Source organism: Eumetopias jubatus, unplaced genomic scaffold (assembly GCF_037043125.1).
Source record: "Eumetopias jubatus isolate StellerSeaLion01/CBP00866 unplaced genomic scaffold, mEumJub1_p1.0 scaffold_3, whole genome shotgun sequence".
In the NCBI taxonomy this organism is placed as follows: domain Eukaryota; kingdom Metazoa; phylum Chordata; class Mammalia; order Carnivora; family Otariidae; genus Eumetopias; species Eumetopias jubatus.
Window position 1 is genome coordinate 149,251,782 of NW_028274809.1, and position 19,790 is coordinate 149,271,571.

Consider the following 19,790-nt stretch of genomic DNA (forward strand, 5'->3'; position numbering starts at 1 on the left):
GCCAAATATAGGAAAGAGAAAAGGTGGGAGCAATGAATGAGGAAGAAAGCGAGAAAGAAAAATATGACCAGAAAAATGCCTACGTGTTATTTTCAGAAGAATTTAAAATATGGAAAGCTAAGATAGAACTCGAAAATTTAGGATTAAGACAAGGAAACCAAAGTGATACCTGATTGCAAAATAAGCTATAAAAGAGAAAGTGATACAACTGAATCAGGGAAACATGTTGATTTCACAAGAAAAGGCTGAGACAGTTTCCTTATATTCCTCAAGATAGGGCTCAGGCACTTCCCTATTAAAGCAATGTTAAAAACATCACAGGGAGCTTAGTTTAAAAGACAACATTATTAAAATCTAACGAGGGGTATGTCTACCAGAGGATGGGCCAAGGTGGTATTCTAAGGAGATAGCATTGTTGTGCAGAAGAAAAATCTCAGTAGAGATGTGGTCCTGATTAGACAAGGTAACGTGAAGATGGCCCAGCTCAGGGAGTGGTATCCCACAGGTGCTCTACAGGTACTCTTAGGCCACAATTAGGCCCTCTTCCTTTTCCAACTTTCAGGGTATAAGACCACTAAAACCCAGTCATCTTAACCTGAAAGTCTGTAAAACCCAAAGCAGTGTCCTCCATAAGAATAAAATAATAAAAAGGAGTAACAAACAAACAAAAAAATAGAGCGCATGTGATTAGAACAGAGAGTAAATGGTTGAATTCAGTTTCCTTTTATCTTTCTACCAGTTTCAAATGTTTAGGGAGCACAACTGATTGGCATTTACCATTTTAAAGTCCTGGGATGGAACTTCCACCTTTGTAATCCGAGAAATAGCTTTGGGTTTTTTGTTTCACAAATTTATAGCCCCCTTCGCCCATTTCCTGGACCCACACCTCTGGCAACCACCAATCTGATCTACAAGCTTAGTTTGCTTTTACTGTTTGTTGCTTTGAGGTTCTACATATAAAAGAAATCATACAGTATTTGTCTTTCTCTGGCTGACTTATTTTCAGTTAGCATAATGCCCTCCAGGTCCATCCATGTTGTCACAAAATGCTCTGGTTCTTCGACAAAAGAATTACCGCAATGAGAAACAGATACACTAGTTCTCTAAAAACCCCGTAGAGTCTCCAATGATGGGAATCCCGGGTCCTTCCCTGTTCAACTGTGACGCAAACCAATGATGAAAATCAACCAGGAGGCAATGCCTCTCCCTTCCCCCTGCCAGCTAGGGAGCAGACAGCAACTGTAGGGCCACCTTGGACTGAATAATAAGCGACTGGGTTTAATTCTGATTTCTGCGGAAATCACAAAATTGCTTCAAAGTAACCTCCGGAGTCACGGGAGATGGGCAAAAAGTTAGGATTTGGACCTAAAGCCTCAGAGGCCAGGCCGTGAATAAAGAGACAAGGAGAAACATGTCCACTCCACCAGCCCACAGTCTTCTCTAAGCTTTCCAGGTACTCGCCTCTGGCCTTCCTTTCTGGTCTTTACTACATAATAGGTATAGGAAGTCCTACTTTTCTGAAAGCAGCAATTCTGTTTTCCAATAAAATACTTAAGCACTAGTAATGCTAAAAAGCACTCTTAATTCCCCTTGAATAATGTTCTCTAGGAATTATTCTTTAAAATCCAGACCAAAAAGTTGTCACCTTCTCAGCTTGTTTCTTGTTGCCACTATGAAACGTTGGCATCACCCAGGGTAACAACCCTGGGCTTCCCCAACTTTCCTGGTCACCATGAAAGTATCCTCCACTTCACTGAAGAAAGAAGGTAGCATCTGAGCTGAGACAATAGAAGTCATGGGTCTCTGCCAGCCTCTAAGTCAAATGAGAGACTCTGGGCCGAGGGGACAGCATGTCCAAAGGCAGAAAGGGATGGAAGTACAGAACACTCACAAAAAGATCATCCTTCCCTCACCTTACCCTTTATAACTAATATTAGATTCAGCAAATGCATTTTTTTTTCAACCTTGAATCTCAAGGCTAAAGTTAGATGACTTAAGAATTTTTTAAAGGTCCAATTATTTCATTTAGGGCTAGCACTAAAGCTAAATTAAAGACATGCTAACAAGTTTCCCTTTTGAGCCTCATTAATTAAGAAAGTAATCAGAGTAAAGAAAAAAAAAAGACAGTAGCTGGATGGCAGTATTACTTAAATAGCTTTAAGGTACCACCATTTGTACCTACTAGGAAAGCAAAGGGAAAACTAATCAATTCCAGATTATGAAATCTGAAATTCTGAAGTGTTTTACATGTAAATACACATTTTAACTGCCATATATTTTCCTTGATTGCCTGAAGAGCGCACTAATCTTATTCAAAGAAAATGTTCATTCTCCATAATCAAAAGGTAAAATTAAGATCTGCTTACTTCACAAGTTTTCCTAGGATAAGCTTGCTGAGAAAATTCCCACTGTTTTCAAAGATCAAACTACATCAGTTTTACTATTCTGGTCAAGAACAGTGCCCAAAAATATCTCCTGAAGGCTCTGGGTTTATCCCAAATTCTGGAAAACCACCTTAATTTACAAATACCTTTTAGAGTTTCTAACTTACATTATTTTTTAGAAAGAGATTCTAATTTACAATTATATTTTATAAGCATTTCAAAGGAATGCAAATGATATTTTTTAGTATCTGCCAATATCCTTTCATTGCCGTGATTGTCAAGTTAAATCAGATACACAGCACAGGGCCTAACACATAGTATCTTTTAAGATTTGAGAGAGAGAGAGCACGCACAAATGGGGTGGGAGAGTGGCAGAGAGAGGGAGAAGTAAGCTTCCCACTGAGCAGGGAGCTCGACGACATGGGGCTCGATCTCAGGACCCCAAGATTATGACCTGTGCCAAAAGCAGACGCTTAACCAACTGAGCCACCCAGGTGCCCCCATAATAGGTTATTTTAAGAAGTTAATTCTTCCCTCTCTATAGCAAGCCTTCCCATCTCCAGCTGGAGTACAATCTCGCTTCTCCAGCAATCTGTGCTCAATGAGCCCAGGGTCATAAGTGGCATAATTTGTGGTGAAAAAGTTTCCTTTTTGAAAATTAAAAGGTAATCACTGATATAAGTACCTTGTAATATAGGCCTAAAATGTAAGCATTACATAACTTAAAAATTAACTTAATAGTTTAAGTGGATATCAACTCTGAAACATATGTGGTGGAAACCCAATTTTCAGACCAGAATAATGTTTGAGTTATTTAAAAACGGAAAATATCACACCAAACAAGTAAAAGCTATCACAAAAAATTTTGGAAATGAATGCTATTACTTTTAATGAAAAGATCATATAATCTATTCATATATTTCTATTTTAAGCTAGCTTTCAAGGTATTCTATAATTTTGGTATTTCTATCTCATGTGACTCAGGCTAATTATTGCTACAGTCACTCTAATATTAAAGGGTGGTAAAATTATGACTAGAAAAAAGGCTCACATTTTGTTTTTCTATGTCCCATTGACTAAAATGAATTCTCATGCCAAAATCCTCTGTGAAAACATCCTCCTTTTCAAAAGTCTAATTTAGAACACCTTCAAAAGATATTATACTGAAAATTTGACAAAGTTCTATATTAAACATTTGCATTTTAAAGATTGTTCATGTGATAATCCAAATAACAAAATTTGTATTTTAAACATTTCCTTTCATTAGATAATTTAACCATTAGTGAAATAAAAATATCATGTCTAGGACTCTTAAAATAATGCTCTCTAGAAGTTAATGTATAAGAATCGGCAGTGTTAACGTACTAAAATTAACAAATAAGCACGATGTTCAACATACCTTTTTGTTGGCAACAAAATGTATTCTCAAGTTTACAAAGCAAATCCACATTTTCATACTTATTTTCATTTGCTTTTATCCAGAAACAGTTTTCAGTCATTTCATGAGGTCTGATCTGCAATCAGAGAGATGGATTCATAAACAGTTGGGTGTTTCACCTGTCCCAGTGCGATCACTATGCTCAGACCCAGGGTCCCATCACTGCCAGCAGATGTTTATGAAGCAATCCCTGTAATATTTTTCCCCAAAGTGTGTTCAATAGAATCCAAGTTCCCCAGGAAACTAAGATTTTATTTGGGGGGGGGGGGGGAGTTCCACTATCACATAGTTGAGGGTTTGAAGCAGAGTGAAATAAAATTTGTTGCTTAATTATACCTCTCAGAGTCTTTAATAACGCTCACGTGCACTGCAACAATTCAAGTGCAGGATACATTACACAGCCCCTCCCAAAGTTGTGTGACCATGAAACCATCTTTCTACAGGATTCAGAATTTCTATGTCCTGACTAGATATCAACTTCCGACAACTAGTACTGGTTTTTCCAATGGCTACCAACATAGAAAAGTTCCAAAGATCACTAACATTGTCCTTCTGAGAAACATTTCATAAAGGGTTCAATGATGATAATGTTGAATTATCAATCTGATGATGAATCAAATCCCATTTAACAATTATTACCTCTCACCAAATTTCTAAACCAGAAAGCCTTAGTTGAGAGAAAAGGGCTTTGTCTCAACACTTTTATTTAATTCAAATAATGCCTATTTAATGTCACTGTGTAAATATAAAATTAAATTTTAATCTAGGTGGTAGTATGTTTTCTTCCATTTAGTTCTGTTTTACCTTTAACCAATTCAATCTCCTCATGCTGGTTTCAGGTTTAAATTCTTTCTTTGGTTTTAACCCAAATGGTAGGGTTGGTGGAGGAAGAGAGTTTCGCCCGTTGAGAAATCCCAGGGGAGGTGGTGGGGGCACAGGACCACCAAAGGGCATTGGCATTCCTGGAAGTGGAGGAGGGGGTGGGGGAGGGGGTGGAGGCGGCCCGCCTCCACAGGAGGGCAGTGGCGGAGGAGGAGCCAGTGCTGGGGGGCCAGTTCCATTTTCTTTGGACAGCGGCAAAGCGTTATTCGTACCAGCGGGCAAGCCACCAAACTAGAGAAGAGGAAAAAAGAAATATGACTAAAAACATCTACGACACATGTAAAAGTACACTTTCTTCAAAAGTTTATTATTTTTTTTAAAGATTTTATTTATTCATTTGAGACACAGAGATACAGAGAGAGAGAGAGAGAGAGAGAGAGAGAGAAAGCATGAGCAGGGAGAGAGGCAGAGGGAGAGGGAGAAGCAGGCTCCTTGCTGAGCCAGGAGCCTGATGTGGGGCTTGATCCCAGCACCCTGGGATCATGACCTGAGCCGAAGGCAGACGCTTAACAATCTGAGCCACCCAGGCGCCCCAAAAGTTTATTATTTTAAATCAAAGATAATTCACTATCAGTAATTTCACATGGGTTAACCATAAAAAAACAAAATTCCAACCAAGTTGGGTTTTTTCCCAATTAAAGAATTTCGTTTTTGTTTTCATAAAAGTGTAATAGCCAGAAATATTATTTACTATTTTGGTAGTTATGGCCATCCAGGTGGAGATATCCAGGAAGGATATGAGTATATGGGTTTAGAAGATTTGAAAATCAGCAGTTTCTAGGTGATAGTTCAAGTCATGAGAGTAGCTAAGTTCACTCAGTATGGACAGAGCATCTAGCATAAAGAAAAGTCTATGTACAGAATTCTATGGAATACTAGCATTTAAATGAGAAGTTAAACAATAAGAAGATCAAGACAAAGTTAAATAGTACTGTCACATCATGTGACATGTGCCAATGACCTTGAGAGAAAAAAAAAAAAACAAACCTGAAATTCGTAAGTAGGACCTGCAGGGGCACATCATGATCCTTGTGAACTAAATGGCCTTTCAAGTGGCTTTCATATATAATTCCATGTAGATGCCAACCTCACAGTGATTTCAGGGCCTTGGCACATGCTATTCCTTCTGCCTGGAACTCGAGTCTCGGTACACGGACCACTTCTTGCTGGTCCTTTCAGTCTTAGCACCTCCTTTCCTCAGGAAAGCCTCATTGTGACCACTGCTTCTACACTGATAGCACCGCTTCTCTTTGATTGTACTTATCAAAGTGTTAAATGCTTAAGGAATCGTTAGCATTTATCTCTTTGAGAGTTACAAGCTCATGAGGGAAGTGACTAAGACTGTAGAATTTACTATTCTTTTCCAAAACCCGAAGTTGCGACTGGCAAATGACAGCCACTGAAGAAATACGTGTAGGATGAATGGATGAAAGAGGAGAGAAAAAGCAGACAGGTACAGGTTCATGAATCACAAGTGAAGGAGGGGGATGCTGATACTCAACAGTGTCCAAAGTAACAGAGAAGCAATGCAAAATCAGGAGTGAAAAAGAGCCAAGTATGTCCACTGGTCACTTCTGTCCTTTTGTTTCTATGGCATGGTAAGAACAAATGCATTTTAATTATCATAAAGAAGAGGAGAGTTGATAATTTTTTGTAGTATGATTATTTTCCTGTAATTACTTCAATTCAGAGACACACACACACACGACACCTTGCAAATGGTGGCATTTAATAAATGTTAATAAATCATTTTAAAACTTCCATGGCACAATTATGGAAAACAGATCATGTATAAAAGCCTGAAATTGACATCTGAGATCAGCACAAAGAAAAAGTGTTATAAAAGAAATTGACACCACAAATCAAAGAACATATCTTAACAAAAAATTAACTATAAAGTAGAATCAATTCAGCATTATGCTGCATTGCTGTTAGAATGGATAGTACTGCCCTCTGAATGTTAAAGATGTATGTTATATTCACACTCAATGTCTTAAAGATATAGTTAGATTTCTGCTCTATACTAGCTCATTTGATAGAGGATGGCTGACTTAAATATATCATTCATGAGGCCAGATTATCCTGTGATTAACTTGCTCACCATTATAGCCCCAGCACCTGACAACACTTAGTTGTTAAGTGAATAAAGGAATAAAATCACAGATAACAGAATATATTTTATTCATACCCTTCATGATCATTATGGCTTTGATCAAAGAGAAAAGACAAATGAATAGATTTCATGAGAAACACACCAATCCATTAAAAAAAATTTTTCCTGTTGTTCTTCAAAAATTAACAGGGTGAACTTTACTAGTCTCTAATTCCAGGCTTGCTTCTGATATACAAAACTAGTCATCCTTTTCCACATTCTTAAATAACATAGGAGATTCCTGGATTTAATCTCAGTTTTAAAACAAATTCATTCCCATATTTATATAAAACACATGCAGTGATAATATATCCAAAGCTAGTGATTATTTTCTTTTTTTAATCAACAGGAATTCTTTAGATTGGATTTACAAGTAATCCTTCAACTATAAGAAATTAAAAATAAAGTTTTTAAAATTTATATTAGCCCAGACCAAGAGAAACTGGACATAAATATCTCAGCCACTGTCTATAACTCAATCTGAAATAATAAAACACAATCAAATATTTCTTTTAGTGAGACAAGGAGCCACACGGGAAAGATGAAAAGTTTCAATAAATTGTACTTCCTTCTTGCACACTAAAGATAGATCAGTGAGAGTCATTTTCTTACAGAAAAGAGCCTTTTTTTTTCCCCTATAATTGAACACTTAACAGCTCTCTCTTCAGGTATCTTCTTACAGGCTCTGTAACAAAACTATCCACTAAGTATTTAAGAGAAAACAAAATAGCCAATAATATGGGAAATAGTACACCAATATAGGAAATGGTACATCTGAGACTATTTCGACATAACCATAAATTAGGATGAAAGAAAATGAGCAAAAACTATACTTATTGCTCATCATCCTATATGTAAATCTGCATGAAGAAATTTAGCTATGAATATTCTACCTCTTTACTGTCATCCGTTTACAATATGCAGATGATGTATTTCTTGCTATCTAAATGTTTTATATGTAGAGGGTGTATGTGAGCTATCTGCTTCATAATCCAGATTTGCTCTCTTTTTTGTCATGTTTTAAATCTGTTTACTTTTGGAAATTGAAAAATTATCAGAAAATGTTCTCATTCAGCTAGAGGTTATCTTTCACTGCAAGGTACCCATAGGCTGAAGGTTTTGAAAAATAAATAGCTCGAGCAATAATTTCCTGTAGTGGGATAAAGATCAGTGATGAATGACAAATCTAAGAGTAAAAGACTTTCTTACCCTTTATGATTACACATAAAACATATGACATTAAAAACAAAACCCAAATGAAACATAAGGAAGCAGATTAATTAGTAAAAGTTTAGACATTCTTAAAAATGCCAAGTAGAAAAAAAAGTGGCAAAGTCATTTTTTAAAAAAAATTTACAGAATAGAAATACATATAAACAATACTATTAAAACATACTAGTGAAATTAAAGCTTAAACATTTTGAGCTCTGAAGATATGACATGACCTTTGCTTCCCTGGTAAGCTTTCAATACCCAAATTCAATCCAGAAAGATGGTATTTTACCTGTGACTTAAAAGCTTGTAACTCTGCTTGAAGTTCATTAATTTTTGCTTCCTTTTTCTGCAGTTGGGCCTGAGTTTCTTGGTGGTTGGTAAACTCTTTTTCAAACTGCAAAGGAAAAACAAACCAACCAACCATGAGACAGAAAGATGGCATTGAAAAGGACTATTCTTCATAGAGAAATAGGACTCTAATGATCTGTCAGTAGAACACAAACCTTTTATGAAAGGAAAGGCAGATTTTGCTAAGTCACCCAAAGCCTTTTTCTAGGTCCCTCCAGGTCCCACCAAAAATCATTCAGTTTGCAAGGAAGCAGACAAAGCCAGAGATGGAGTGTGTGACCTTCTCCTCTCGACAGAGCAAAGTGGCCCAGAGGTATCTTCAACACTTTTTTCTTAAAAGTCCTTAAATATCACTGCAACTCTGTGTACAATAATAGCAAAGCATTGCACTGAGTTCCATGACCCCCACTTGCAAAAACTTCTACTTAAAATTTATGGGAAGTTTATCAATAGGAATTAAAAGACTTCCATTTTAGTATTTTTTATTATTAAATGACTCCATTTTGTAAATGCATCACTTTTTCTTACATCATTATGCAAGTTAAGGACCCTGACGTAGGCTCTAACCTTCAACAATAATTTAAGAGAATAAAATCTGTGTTATTTATCATGACTCTTTGGGAGATTCATGAAAATAATTAATCTTTCAAAGCCCCTGGTGCAATACCTTGTGGGAGGAAGGCAAACAGTAAAATTTGGTGAATCCAATGAGTTTTCTAATTTATATAGTCCCTCATCACAAATTCCCAGCTTGCACTCAAATAGCTTCACCCTGCCATCATCGTGACTGAAAACCTCTCCTAGCAGAGGTGAATTTCAATAGTAATCTCTTTCAAAAAGAAAAAAAAAAAAAAATCAAAAAAAAATACACAACTACTTCCCAAATGTAGCCTTTAGACTTTAAAATACAGTCAAACCTCAATTAAGAAAAAAACAGTAATATAAAACTTGTTTACAAAAGGTACTTATTTACAAATCTTATTTTGTCCCTAATTCAAAGAGGTGGTTAACTAGTTCCTTATCATACAGCCAATAAGTGAAGATGTGAGATTAGAAGCCAGATTTTGTCTTCCAACCCTGAGTTTAGATGAAAACACACCACCTTCCTACAACTTACATTTAGGTAATGTTTTATAGTTTGTTTTTTAAGATAGGTTTTATTTTTTAGAACCGTTTTAAGTTTACAGCAAAATTAGGCAAAAGTTTCCGAAGATTTTTCATATACCCACCCCCCGCATAGGTCTTGCCTCCCCCATGATTTAGTGTAAGCAAATTTGCCCCCATATTCATCTCTGTGCACCAGTGTGTTCCATTACAACACACAGTTTTGGTTCTCCTACTAACTCCTTGACTGTTCCTACCAATTCTTTTATAGTTCCTATTCCTCAGTCCCACCTACTAACATTTCCATGTTATAGGACTCTTTCTTCACCCCTCTGTTGGTCTCATTTCTCATGTCTGGTGGAATGGTATCTTCCACACCCACATGCTTCAATCCCCATTCATACACTGATGGCGTCCAAATCCCTATTACCAGCTCAGCTTCTCATCTAAATTCCACACAGCTAATGAGTCCATAAATGTATTTCAAATGCTTAATGAACATTTCTCAAGGCAAAAAAAAAAAAAACCGAATATTTTTTAAAACCAGTATTATCTTCCCCCCTACAAACTTTTTTGAATACTGCTATTCTTTCTAAAGAACTGGCTCAAAAAACAGGACTCCTTTTGCTCTTAAACTTTCAGTGGCTACATTTAAAGGCTACACTCATTAACCTAATATCTAGGAACCTCCTAGGACTCACCCCAGACTACCTAATTCCCATTATAAAGTAAAAGAATGTGTCTGATGTGTTCCTCAAAGTGGTAGGTGCTAGACATAAAGTTGAATAGAATACAGTCATTGCTTTTAGTAAGTGTAGTGTCTGGTGGCAAAGTAAAACTAATAATCCAAAATCTAATAATCCAAAGTAAGACTAATAATCCAAAATCTATGAAAATTACCACAATAGAAAAAGAGACTGCAGAGAGTGATTCCTAGAGGAATGATGCTTGATCCCAGGTTTAAAGAACTTGAGTAGTTAGCTGGGAAGGGGAGCTGACACTTCAAAGACAGGGTCTAGCATGTAAATGACAAGCAACCACGTATCAGGGACATAAAAGGAGGGAGGAAAAGAAATTGCAAGGGATGAAGTCATTTTTTTAATAAAGATTTTGATTTATTTGAGAGCGAGAATGAGAGAGAGAGCATGAGAGGAGGGAGGGTGAGAGGGAGAAGCAGATTTCTGGCCGAGCAGGGAGCCCGATGCGGGACTCAATCTTGGGACTCCAGGATCATGACCTGAGCCAAAGGTAGTCGCTTAACCAACTAAGCCACCCAGGCGCCCCAGGGATGAAGTCACTGATGTAGACAGGAATGAAATTGTTCAAAGGAATTTTACAATAAGCCAAAAAGGTTTCCCTTTTGCCTGAAAACCAAGGAGAGTTATTAAGAGTACTTACAAGAAATTAACACGATCAAATCTGCACTTTGGAAAACCCAACCTGCAGCAGGGTGGAAGGTCAAATGAAAGAGAAACACCAGAGGCATGAAAACAAGTTTAGAGGCTCCTGCAGTTATCCAAGCAAGAACTGAAGGCCTGCCTGAACAAAGGGAGAAGACAGAGGAATTGGGGGGGGGGGGGGGGGAGAAGAAACGAGGTTTTTTTGTTTTTGTTTTTTTTAAAACAGAATCCAAAAATTAGTTTATGACTGAACATAGGAAATGAATGAGGGAAGCATATCTAAGATGACTATGGTATTCTATTGCTTTGCAAGCTGGAAACTAAATATTAGAATTTTAGGGGGGAATAGGGATATAAAATACATGGGGGAAAGGCATTTTTTTCAAGTATTATTTTAGAAAGCGAGAAAGCGGGGTTGGAGGGGGCAGAGGGAGAGAATCTCAAGCAAACTCCCCGCTGAGAGTAAAGCTCAAGAAAGCAGGGTTAGCTCTCCCAACCCACGAGATCATGACCCGAGCGGAAATCACGGAGTCGGAGGCTTAAGTAACAAAGCCACCCAGGTACTCTTGAAAGGGCATTTTTAGGGAAAAGAAAAATGAATTCGGTTTCAGAAATATTAACCTTGAAATGCCTATAAGAATTTCACAAAAAATTTCCATATACCTCCTTCTTGGCTATCTCAGCTTGTTGCCTCACATTAGCCATTACTTCCTTCGGTAAGCCTCCCTTGACCACCCAAGACTAGATGAGAAATCCTTTCTATAGGCTTACACACAGCATTGGGTTTAACTACCGTTAACAGTTATTAACTACCGTAACAGTTATTAACAGTTATTACACTGTCATATAAAAATATCAAAATGCACTATCACACACCTCAGTAACATTCACCAATCTGAAAGCTTATTAATAGTGAGCTGAATATTTTATTCATCACCTTTCCAAAGCCTTACATTTATAACTAAACTCAAATAATATTTCTTGAATGAACAGATGGGGCCAATTCCTGTCAAATCTCCTTTTATATGTTGTGAATAAATATGTCAATATCATATATTAAAGTTCCTCAATCTCCCAGCATGAAAAATCTTTGAGAGGTCATGTTCTCTATTCTCCCTTTTATGACTGCTCAATGTTTACAGCTGCTTAGCAAGAAATAAAAAATTAAATTCTTATGAGAGTAAAAATGAAGTCTTTTTCACAATATCAATATGTACACTATCTTATCTCATATGGCTTAGAATAAGATTTGGAAGGAAAAAGGATTATTTATTGGAACAAAGATAAAACTACCAAAACTACCAGAGTCATAATGAGTATACTCTAAAAGAATTTATTAAATTAACTTGGCCTTAAAGTATCTCTATTACTTAACAAAGAGAGGAATTTCTACATCCTACCCTATTAAAAGAATCAGACAAAATATAAACTTTGCTTTAGCATTTTTATAATATCTATAGTCAAATCACAGTAGCCTTGGGGATAAAATGAATCTCCATTAAAGACATACTTTATAAAAACAGACATGATAGCCTTCTTCTCTAAGAAGAGTTACTGGAGCAATATTACGCTTACAAAATTACACGCAAAAATGTCAAGAAACACAGTTAAGGCTGAGGCTCTGCTTAATTTCATTCCCTAGGGTAAATATATCAGTGCATCTGTACAAGAAGGTTGATAATTCAATATTCTCTATGTACTTTCTGACATTTCTGGTCTTCATTTTTCAAATTCATGCACCAAAATAAAGAATGTGTCTAGCAACTATGATAGCTTCCTGCCTAAAGCAAAGTATTTACATGTGTCCTTATAAAGCCATCAGAAAGAAGTTCTTGCTGATATATACAAAATGGTATGGCAATAGAAATCCTTTATGGAGCAAACAGCATTTTCTGAATATACTGAAGACATATAACTTCTGACTAAAAGGAGACAAGTAACCTTGAACAAGGTCCTTCTTCTACTTACACTTAAACTTTACAATTTTAAGACAGTATGTTGAGAAGGGTATCACGTTTAACAACATTCATGTATACCTTATACCTAAAAATGATTATAAAAGCAAACTTATACTATCTGGGATGCATCCAAATCAAGTACTTGAAAGTTTGCTGCTACTTTCTCATGAAGAGTTAAAACAGTAGAGAAGTAGAGAGCTTGGAATACAAGGTCAGGGAGAGGGGTCACCCTTCAACACGATCACCTATCAACTATAACACATATGACACTTAACTTAAATGATCCATTAATTTGTCTCCTACATTAGTGCAGGGCAATATCATATTCATAGCTGTAATCCTAGTCTGCAGCCAGAGGTCCAGGAGTTAATCATCTCTCACTAAATGGTGAACCTCAGGACTTCTTATACAGGACATTTACAAAGTTTTTCATAAATTCCCAGTAACTTATGAAAGACTGTCTACCATTTGCAAGTTATATTATCCTAAAAGGTTATAAAAATGTACAATTCTTTCAAGATTAATCTGGGTCCAGATAGATCAAAAATGTAGCCTCTCAGGCATGGTACCAAACACATAGTAAATGTTCATTCAGTGTACGTTCATTCAGGTGGTGGTAGTAATTATCATTTATTCCTCCGATGTGAGAAACCAGCCACAAGAATTTAAATCAGAGTGACTACTTAAAATGTGAAGAAATGTAAATTTTTCAAAACAGAGAAAAATTCTAACAGGTACATGCTGAACAGAGATGAAACCGCAGAACCCCACCTTAAAGAAAAGTAGGGAACGGCTGGATGGTCAGCACTACCACTGGGAGGAAACAAACAGAACTGGTAATATCGGATACTTTTCACCTATAAAAATGACAGTGTTATATGTTCAATTAGATCTAAGGAAGCAACTTTACTCAAAACAAAAATTAACCTTTCTTTTAAAACTTTTACACATAATTTCGATCTCAAGGGCCTAAGTTACAGGAGTTCTTGAGAAATACTCCAATCCTAAAACTTTGACTCTAAACATTTCGTTCATTCATTCATACATTTTTTTTTTTTAAGTTCTGAGGGCCAGGAATTGTTCTAGGTACAGGGACAGTGAATAAACAAAATCCTTCAAACAAATAAACAAACAAAACAAAAATCTTTCCTAAAGTTTACTCTAGAGGAAGAAAGAGATAATACATCCACGGACACACAAGTAAATACATACACCATGGGGCATGTCAGATAATGAATAAAACAGAAGAAAACAGAGAGGGTCAGGGTTGGGAGTAGAGAGTTAAAATTTTTAAATATCATAGTCTAGAAATCCTCCTCTGGGATGGCATTTGTGCTGCCTAAAGGAGGTAAGAGAGTGGGAACACCAAGCAAAGTCCCTGACGCAGAAGCATGCCTGAGGCGGCTCCTCACGGAGTCTCGCAAAGTTAGTTAAAATTACTTACTTTCTTGTAAAGTTCCGATGCTTTCTCTTCAAACTCTTCTAGTTTAGCTTGATCTATGCAAGTATCTGAAATTGCAATGATAACTTTTTTTATTCCAGTACTTCTTAAAATCATTAGGACTTTAAAAGTTCAGAAGGAAAATCACAGAAAAGAATTAGAAATAATGCCAGTAATAAAATATGCAAAACACAAACCTAACACTGGGATGGAGAAGGATTTTCCAAGTGTGACACCAAGGCCATAAAACAGAAAGGTAAAGACAAATCCAACTATAATTTCAAACTATTAGACAAGAGGAGGAGAAAGTTCAAATGTAAGAAAGAATACTCAAAGGTTTCTATCATCAATCCATAAATATTTTGAAGACAAGATGATATCCAACACAAGCTAGGAAAACGGGCAACAGTAATGAACAGAAAATTAGGAACAACAAAATTAACAACTGCTAACCCATATGAACAAGTATTTCACTTTACCTAACACAAAAATATAAATTTCATTTAATGAGACACAGCAAGGATTAAATGATCCATAATGCCAAGCGTTGTAGATGGCACAGAGAAACTGACTTGCCTACACTAGTGTAATGGAAGCACAATTAATGAACTTTGCTAATGAGTAACTAGGTAATATGAGGTAGTATGTACTAAAATTTAAAATATGCATTTTCTTTCATCCAACAATTCTACTGTTAGGACTGTGCCTTTAAGGATGTTCTATTGTTAGCCAACATCTGGAAATAAATGTCCATCTATAATAGATTAAATAAGCTACAATATATATGCACACAATGGGATACAATGCAGAAGTGATTCATAAAGATTCCCCATGATGTAGCTGATCCCTTTTTTAAATAAAAGTAATCAACACAGTTTTAAAAACACATTACAGAAGGCTTATGATGAAAAGTAACAACAAATCACTATATTAAAAACTCAATTCCACTTCCAAACTACTACCTCTTAGAGTTCTTCTTTTATCTTCTGGCAGTTACCTTCCTATCTCTAAATAAAATGTATATACCATAATTTCTTGATTTATCTATTTAATACATTATAGATAGCTTCCTATTATAGAAGATGAAAATGGTGTTCCTTGTCTAATCCTATTTATTTTAATAATTTTGCTTTCTAAATTGGCTAGCTCTGGAGCACTAAATATTTAAAACTCTGATCTCTGTTACGAAACAACATCTCCTCATTTCCACTCTAATATATGAAGTTATCTGTGCCCCATACTTTCCAACGTCTCTCTACCCTAATATCCGACCCCAGGTCTTCACGCTCACCTATTCACGTGAACACAGTGACATTCTCTTCTGTAAGTCCTCTGCACTGTGTAAGTCTTGTGTAAACATTTAAGATCAACACATACGAGGTACTTGTTATAACTATGTAAATATGGTTCACTCACAGAGCCAAGCAGTAGTCATGGCGTCTATTTCCTTCTCAAGGGTTCAATGTCTAAACCTCTCACCTACTCAAGAAAAAGCATTCCTAATGGCCAGGTGGAAGCAACCGGACTTTCAGATACTATTCAAAATTGTTCCACATTTTATTTTATTTTATTTTTTTTTTAAGATTTTATTTATTCATTCATGAGAGACAGAGGGATAGAGAGAGAGAGAAGCAGAGGGAGAAGCAGGCTCCCAAGGAGCAGGGAGCCCGATGCGGGACTCGATCCCAGGACCCTGGGATCATGACCTGAGCCGAAGGCAGACGCTTAACCATCTGAGCCACCCAGGCGCCCTCAAAATTGTTCCACATTTTAGCTTGCTTTGTATTTACAGGATGTTTTTCCTCATTTCTCTGTCCCTCCCACTACCAGGAACTTCTAATTGCTTCTCTCCTGTGGAGAGAAATAAGCACTTTCTTTATCAGTGCCACTAATATTATCTAGTTTCTTTCTCATTCTATGCATTCCATACCTCTTCCTGGGCTCAAATATCCTATGAAGAAAAAACACCTCACTCAAATATGGATATTCTTTTCTCATGTTACACCAAAATTTGACATACACATACTCCTTACACATTAGTTGCTATGTGGGATCACATATCAATGACCATTTTGTTTTCTGTTATTTTAAAATCAATAAATTCTTGACCCACGCAGAATTTCTATCAGGCACTGGAATGTGGAAAAGAGTGGTTTGCAGTCATGCAGAGTCTCCAAATGCTGACACATCCCATCATATAGGATCAAAATAATCACCACTGATCTCAACAGAAACAAATTTGAGTACTGGGAAGCCGTCAAGCTAACAGTAGCAGATGCAAGTTTTCCAAAACTCAAATTTTTACTTGAAAGCTTGAATTTGATCATTGGTAACAAATTCTGTCAGTTGTTTTCCCTGACCTGGTTCATTTCATTTTTAAGAAACATGTGTGCCAAAACAGTCATGCCTGAGTAGCCCTAGCTTTTCATGACAATCATTCCTTCAAAGCAAAAATCAGCCAATTCAGCTCGCAATTTAAGCAAATACACAGCTATGTGCTCACTGTACTTTGGAATGCGGAAGTGCTAAATGTGTAAAGACAGTTCGTTTTGTCTTACGGGATATTAAAGTAATGTGTACTTGAGGGTTAGATTTTTAATAAAAGAGTGTTTTCCAGTTATCAAGGACACTCAACTAAAACAGCAGTTTTTATTGTTTTGCTTTACTCAGAGTGAGGAATACGATGGCTACTAACACGGTTTGGTGTCACTTACTGCCTTGATTCCTAACCAAGTTCCAGCAGTTTGACCCACCATTATTTTCATCACCAGCACAAGTACCAAAACAACGGAAAAAGGCAAATAAGATCTTAGGATTGTTAGGATCCCCTGAAAAGAAGGGTATTGAGGGCCCTCAGGACTCTACGGGATCACACCATTAGAAGCAATGCTGCAAAGATGACCAGCAGGGTAAGGGATAAAAAAAAATTTCCGTTTAAATATTAAAGAAATACTCACCAACAAAGTGACTTAAATCTAAATCTAGTCTTTTTCGATATGTGAAGTCTGGATCCATCCCATCTCTATGCAATACAATCTGAGATACACACTCATCAATTAATTTGAAGTACTGTTGCCTAAAACCGAGAAAAAGAATAAATGCACACCCAATTTATTAGTGTAACTTTACGTCAAAACAAAGCATTTTGGTAAGCTCAATTTCAAGTTTGGTAATTTACCTTTGTACAGTTTCAACAAGTCATGTCAGATTTAACACAGGAGAGTAAATACAATGGTCATCACTTTCCTTCTAATGATCTTAAGATATTAAATTTTTATTCTCTTAGCAAATATAGTGCTTTAATGATGATTTGCTTACAAAAGTCAGAACCTTGAATTAATTAGTAAACAATAAAAAAGAAAAGATGAATATGTGCTTAAAAGCAATCCTCAAAAGAGATCAACCTACCACTATACCATATTGAAATATCACCACTATTCATTTTATTAACACAAGCCAAAACCCTTTTTTTTCCAAAAAAAATTCTCTGAAAGGCTCTTAAAACTATACAGTATACTATTTTTAGAATGTGTGTGGAGTCCAATTAAAAACTGATACTATAAGTTATATACAACACCAAATGAATATTTCTTACTCAAAAGACAACTGAAAAAATTTAGTATAACATTTTTTGTCCAAAAATTAAAGTTTAACTAAAATTCCCCAATAGGGATATTTTCACTACAGTCCACCTATGTTTGCTATAAGCAAAAGAACGTCCCTTAAAACTTAAGCCAACAAATTTAAAAGAAATACCCAGATTATACTAACAAAACCAAACTGAAGGGACAGAAAGGGTGGGTGCTATCTCAATGAGTCAGTCCTTCATCCCTAGCCACCCCTAAGACTTATTTCTTCCCTCAGTGACTTTTAGCACACATTTCCTACCCCAGTCCCTCTCATCGCGTACATGATGGTGCCTCTAGTCATTTGAGCTCCTCCTCCCTAGAAACCATGACCTACTTGTCCTTCATCCACTTACCTCACACCTAATGACCCAGTATACTGAAAAAAATTCACAGCAACATTAGCAAAGATGTCAAGTGGTCACTATCATACACTAAACATGTTTTAAGACACTGTTCTTGGGTACATATCAAAGCAAGATAGTATTACCAAGGCTTTCCTCAATGTTCTAAACTTTTTTCAAAAACTTAGTCTCCAATTCCCTAATGCTTTGCCATAATAACCAACCACATTTACAGTTAAGGTACATGAACTGCACACATTCTTATCTATCACATTTGAAAACCGAGATGATAGATTCCATTCCTTTTTGCTCTTATTCAATATTATCCTAGTGTTGGTTTTTTAAGATTAATTTGAGAGAGAGAGAGAGAGAGAGAGAGAGGGAGAGAAAGAGAGAGAGAGAGGGAGAGAAAGAGTGCACGAGCAGGGGGAAGGGCAGAAGGAGAAGCAGAGTCCCCACTGAACAGGGAGCCCGACTTGGGGCTCCATCCCAGACCCTGAGATCATGTCCTGAGCTGAAGTCAGACGCTCAAATGACTGAGCCACCCAGGCACCCCATCCTAGTATGTTTTTAACACGAACGAATTTAAATTAACAACATACGCTATTTTGTGGCTTTTTAAAATCATAATTTCAGTATGTTTTCTCACCTCCACAGCTCCCAATGATAAGCTCATTTACAAAGTAGCTGAAATTTCATGCAAAACCTTTCAAGGCAACACTAGCAATAAAATAATGTACTTCTGGATTCCAGAAATATAAATATAGAAAATCTCCATGAGCTATGTTGGTGAGTTAGTGAATATGTCAGAAGAAAATGTGAATAACCTAATTAAGGGATGAATATAAATTGTCATTACTTCACTGATACATCATTTTTGTTGGAGGAATTTTAAAATCTTCACTTGCTCTTTTTTTTTAAGATTTTATTTATTTGAGAGAGCAAGAATGAGAGAGAGAGAGAGCACATGAGAGGGGGAGGGTCAGAGGGAGAAGCAGACTCCCCGCTGAGCAGGGAGCCCGATGAGGGTCTCGATCCCGGGACTCCAGGATCATGACCTGAGCCGAAGGCAGTCGCTTAACCAGCTGAGGCACCCAGGCACCCTTCACTTGCTCTTTAGTACTTTTACAAAATATCAAATTATCTCCTATACACATTCAACTAGCCTAATATTTTGCACATGTAAGCCATTGAATATTTGTTACAGAATTGAATTTGACTTTCTACTCCACCTGTCAATTTTCTTTCTGCATTTCATTTCTCTTGGGGGCAGGAGCTACCTTTTTTTTTCTTTTTTAAAGATTTCATTTATTTATTTGACAGAGACACAGCGACAGAGGGAACACAAGTAGGGGGAGTGGGAGAGGGAGAAGAAGGCTTCCCACTGAGCAGGAAGCCTGATGCGGGGCTCGATCCCAGGACCTTGGGACCATGACCTGAGCCGAAGGCAGATGCTTAACAACTAAGCCACCCAGGCGCCCCAGGAGCTACCTTTCAT

At 36.7% G+C, this 19,790-nt stretch overlaps 1 protein-coding gene across 1 annotated transcript in view; it reads right to left on the minus strand.

Annotated features, from left to right (window-relative positions):
• The window catches only part of DIAPH3 (diaphanous related formin 3), a 482,025-nt gene that overhangs the window by 303,572 nt on the left and 158,663 nt on the right, over positions 1-19,790 (minus strand). Inside the window, exons 12-16 of the mRNA XM_028105625.2 lie at positions 17,280-17,398; positions 14,326-14,390; positions 8,361-8,465; positions 4,627-4,935; positions 3,784-3,898 (exon numbers count right to left, since the gene is read on the minus strand). Coding sequence (XP_027961426.1) covers positions 3,784-3,898; positions 4,627-4,935; positions 8,361-8,465; positions 14,326-14,390; positions 17,280-17,398 — 713 coding nt within the window. The remainder of the gene's footprint in view (positions 1-3,783; positions 3,899-4,626; positions 4,936-8,360; positions 8,466-14,325; positions 14,391-17,279; positions 17,399-19,790) is intronic.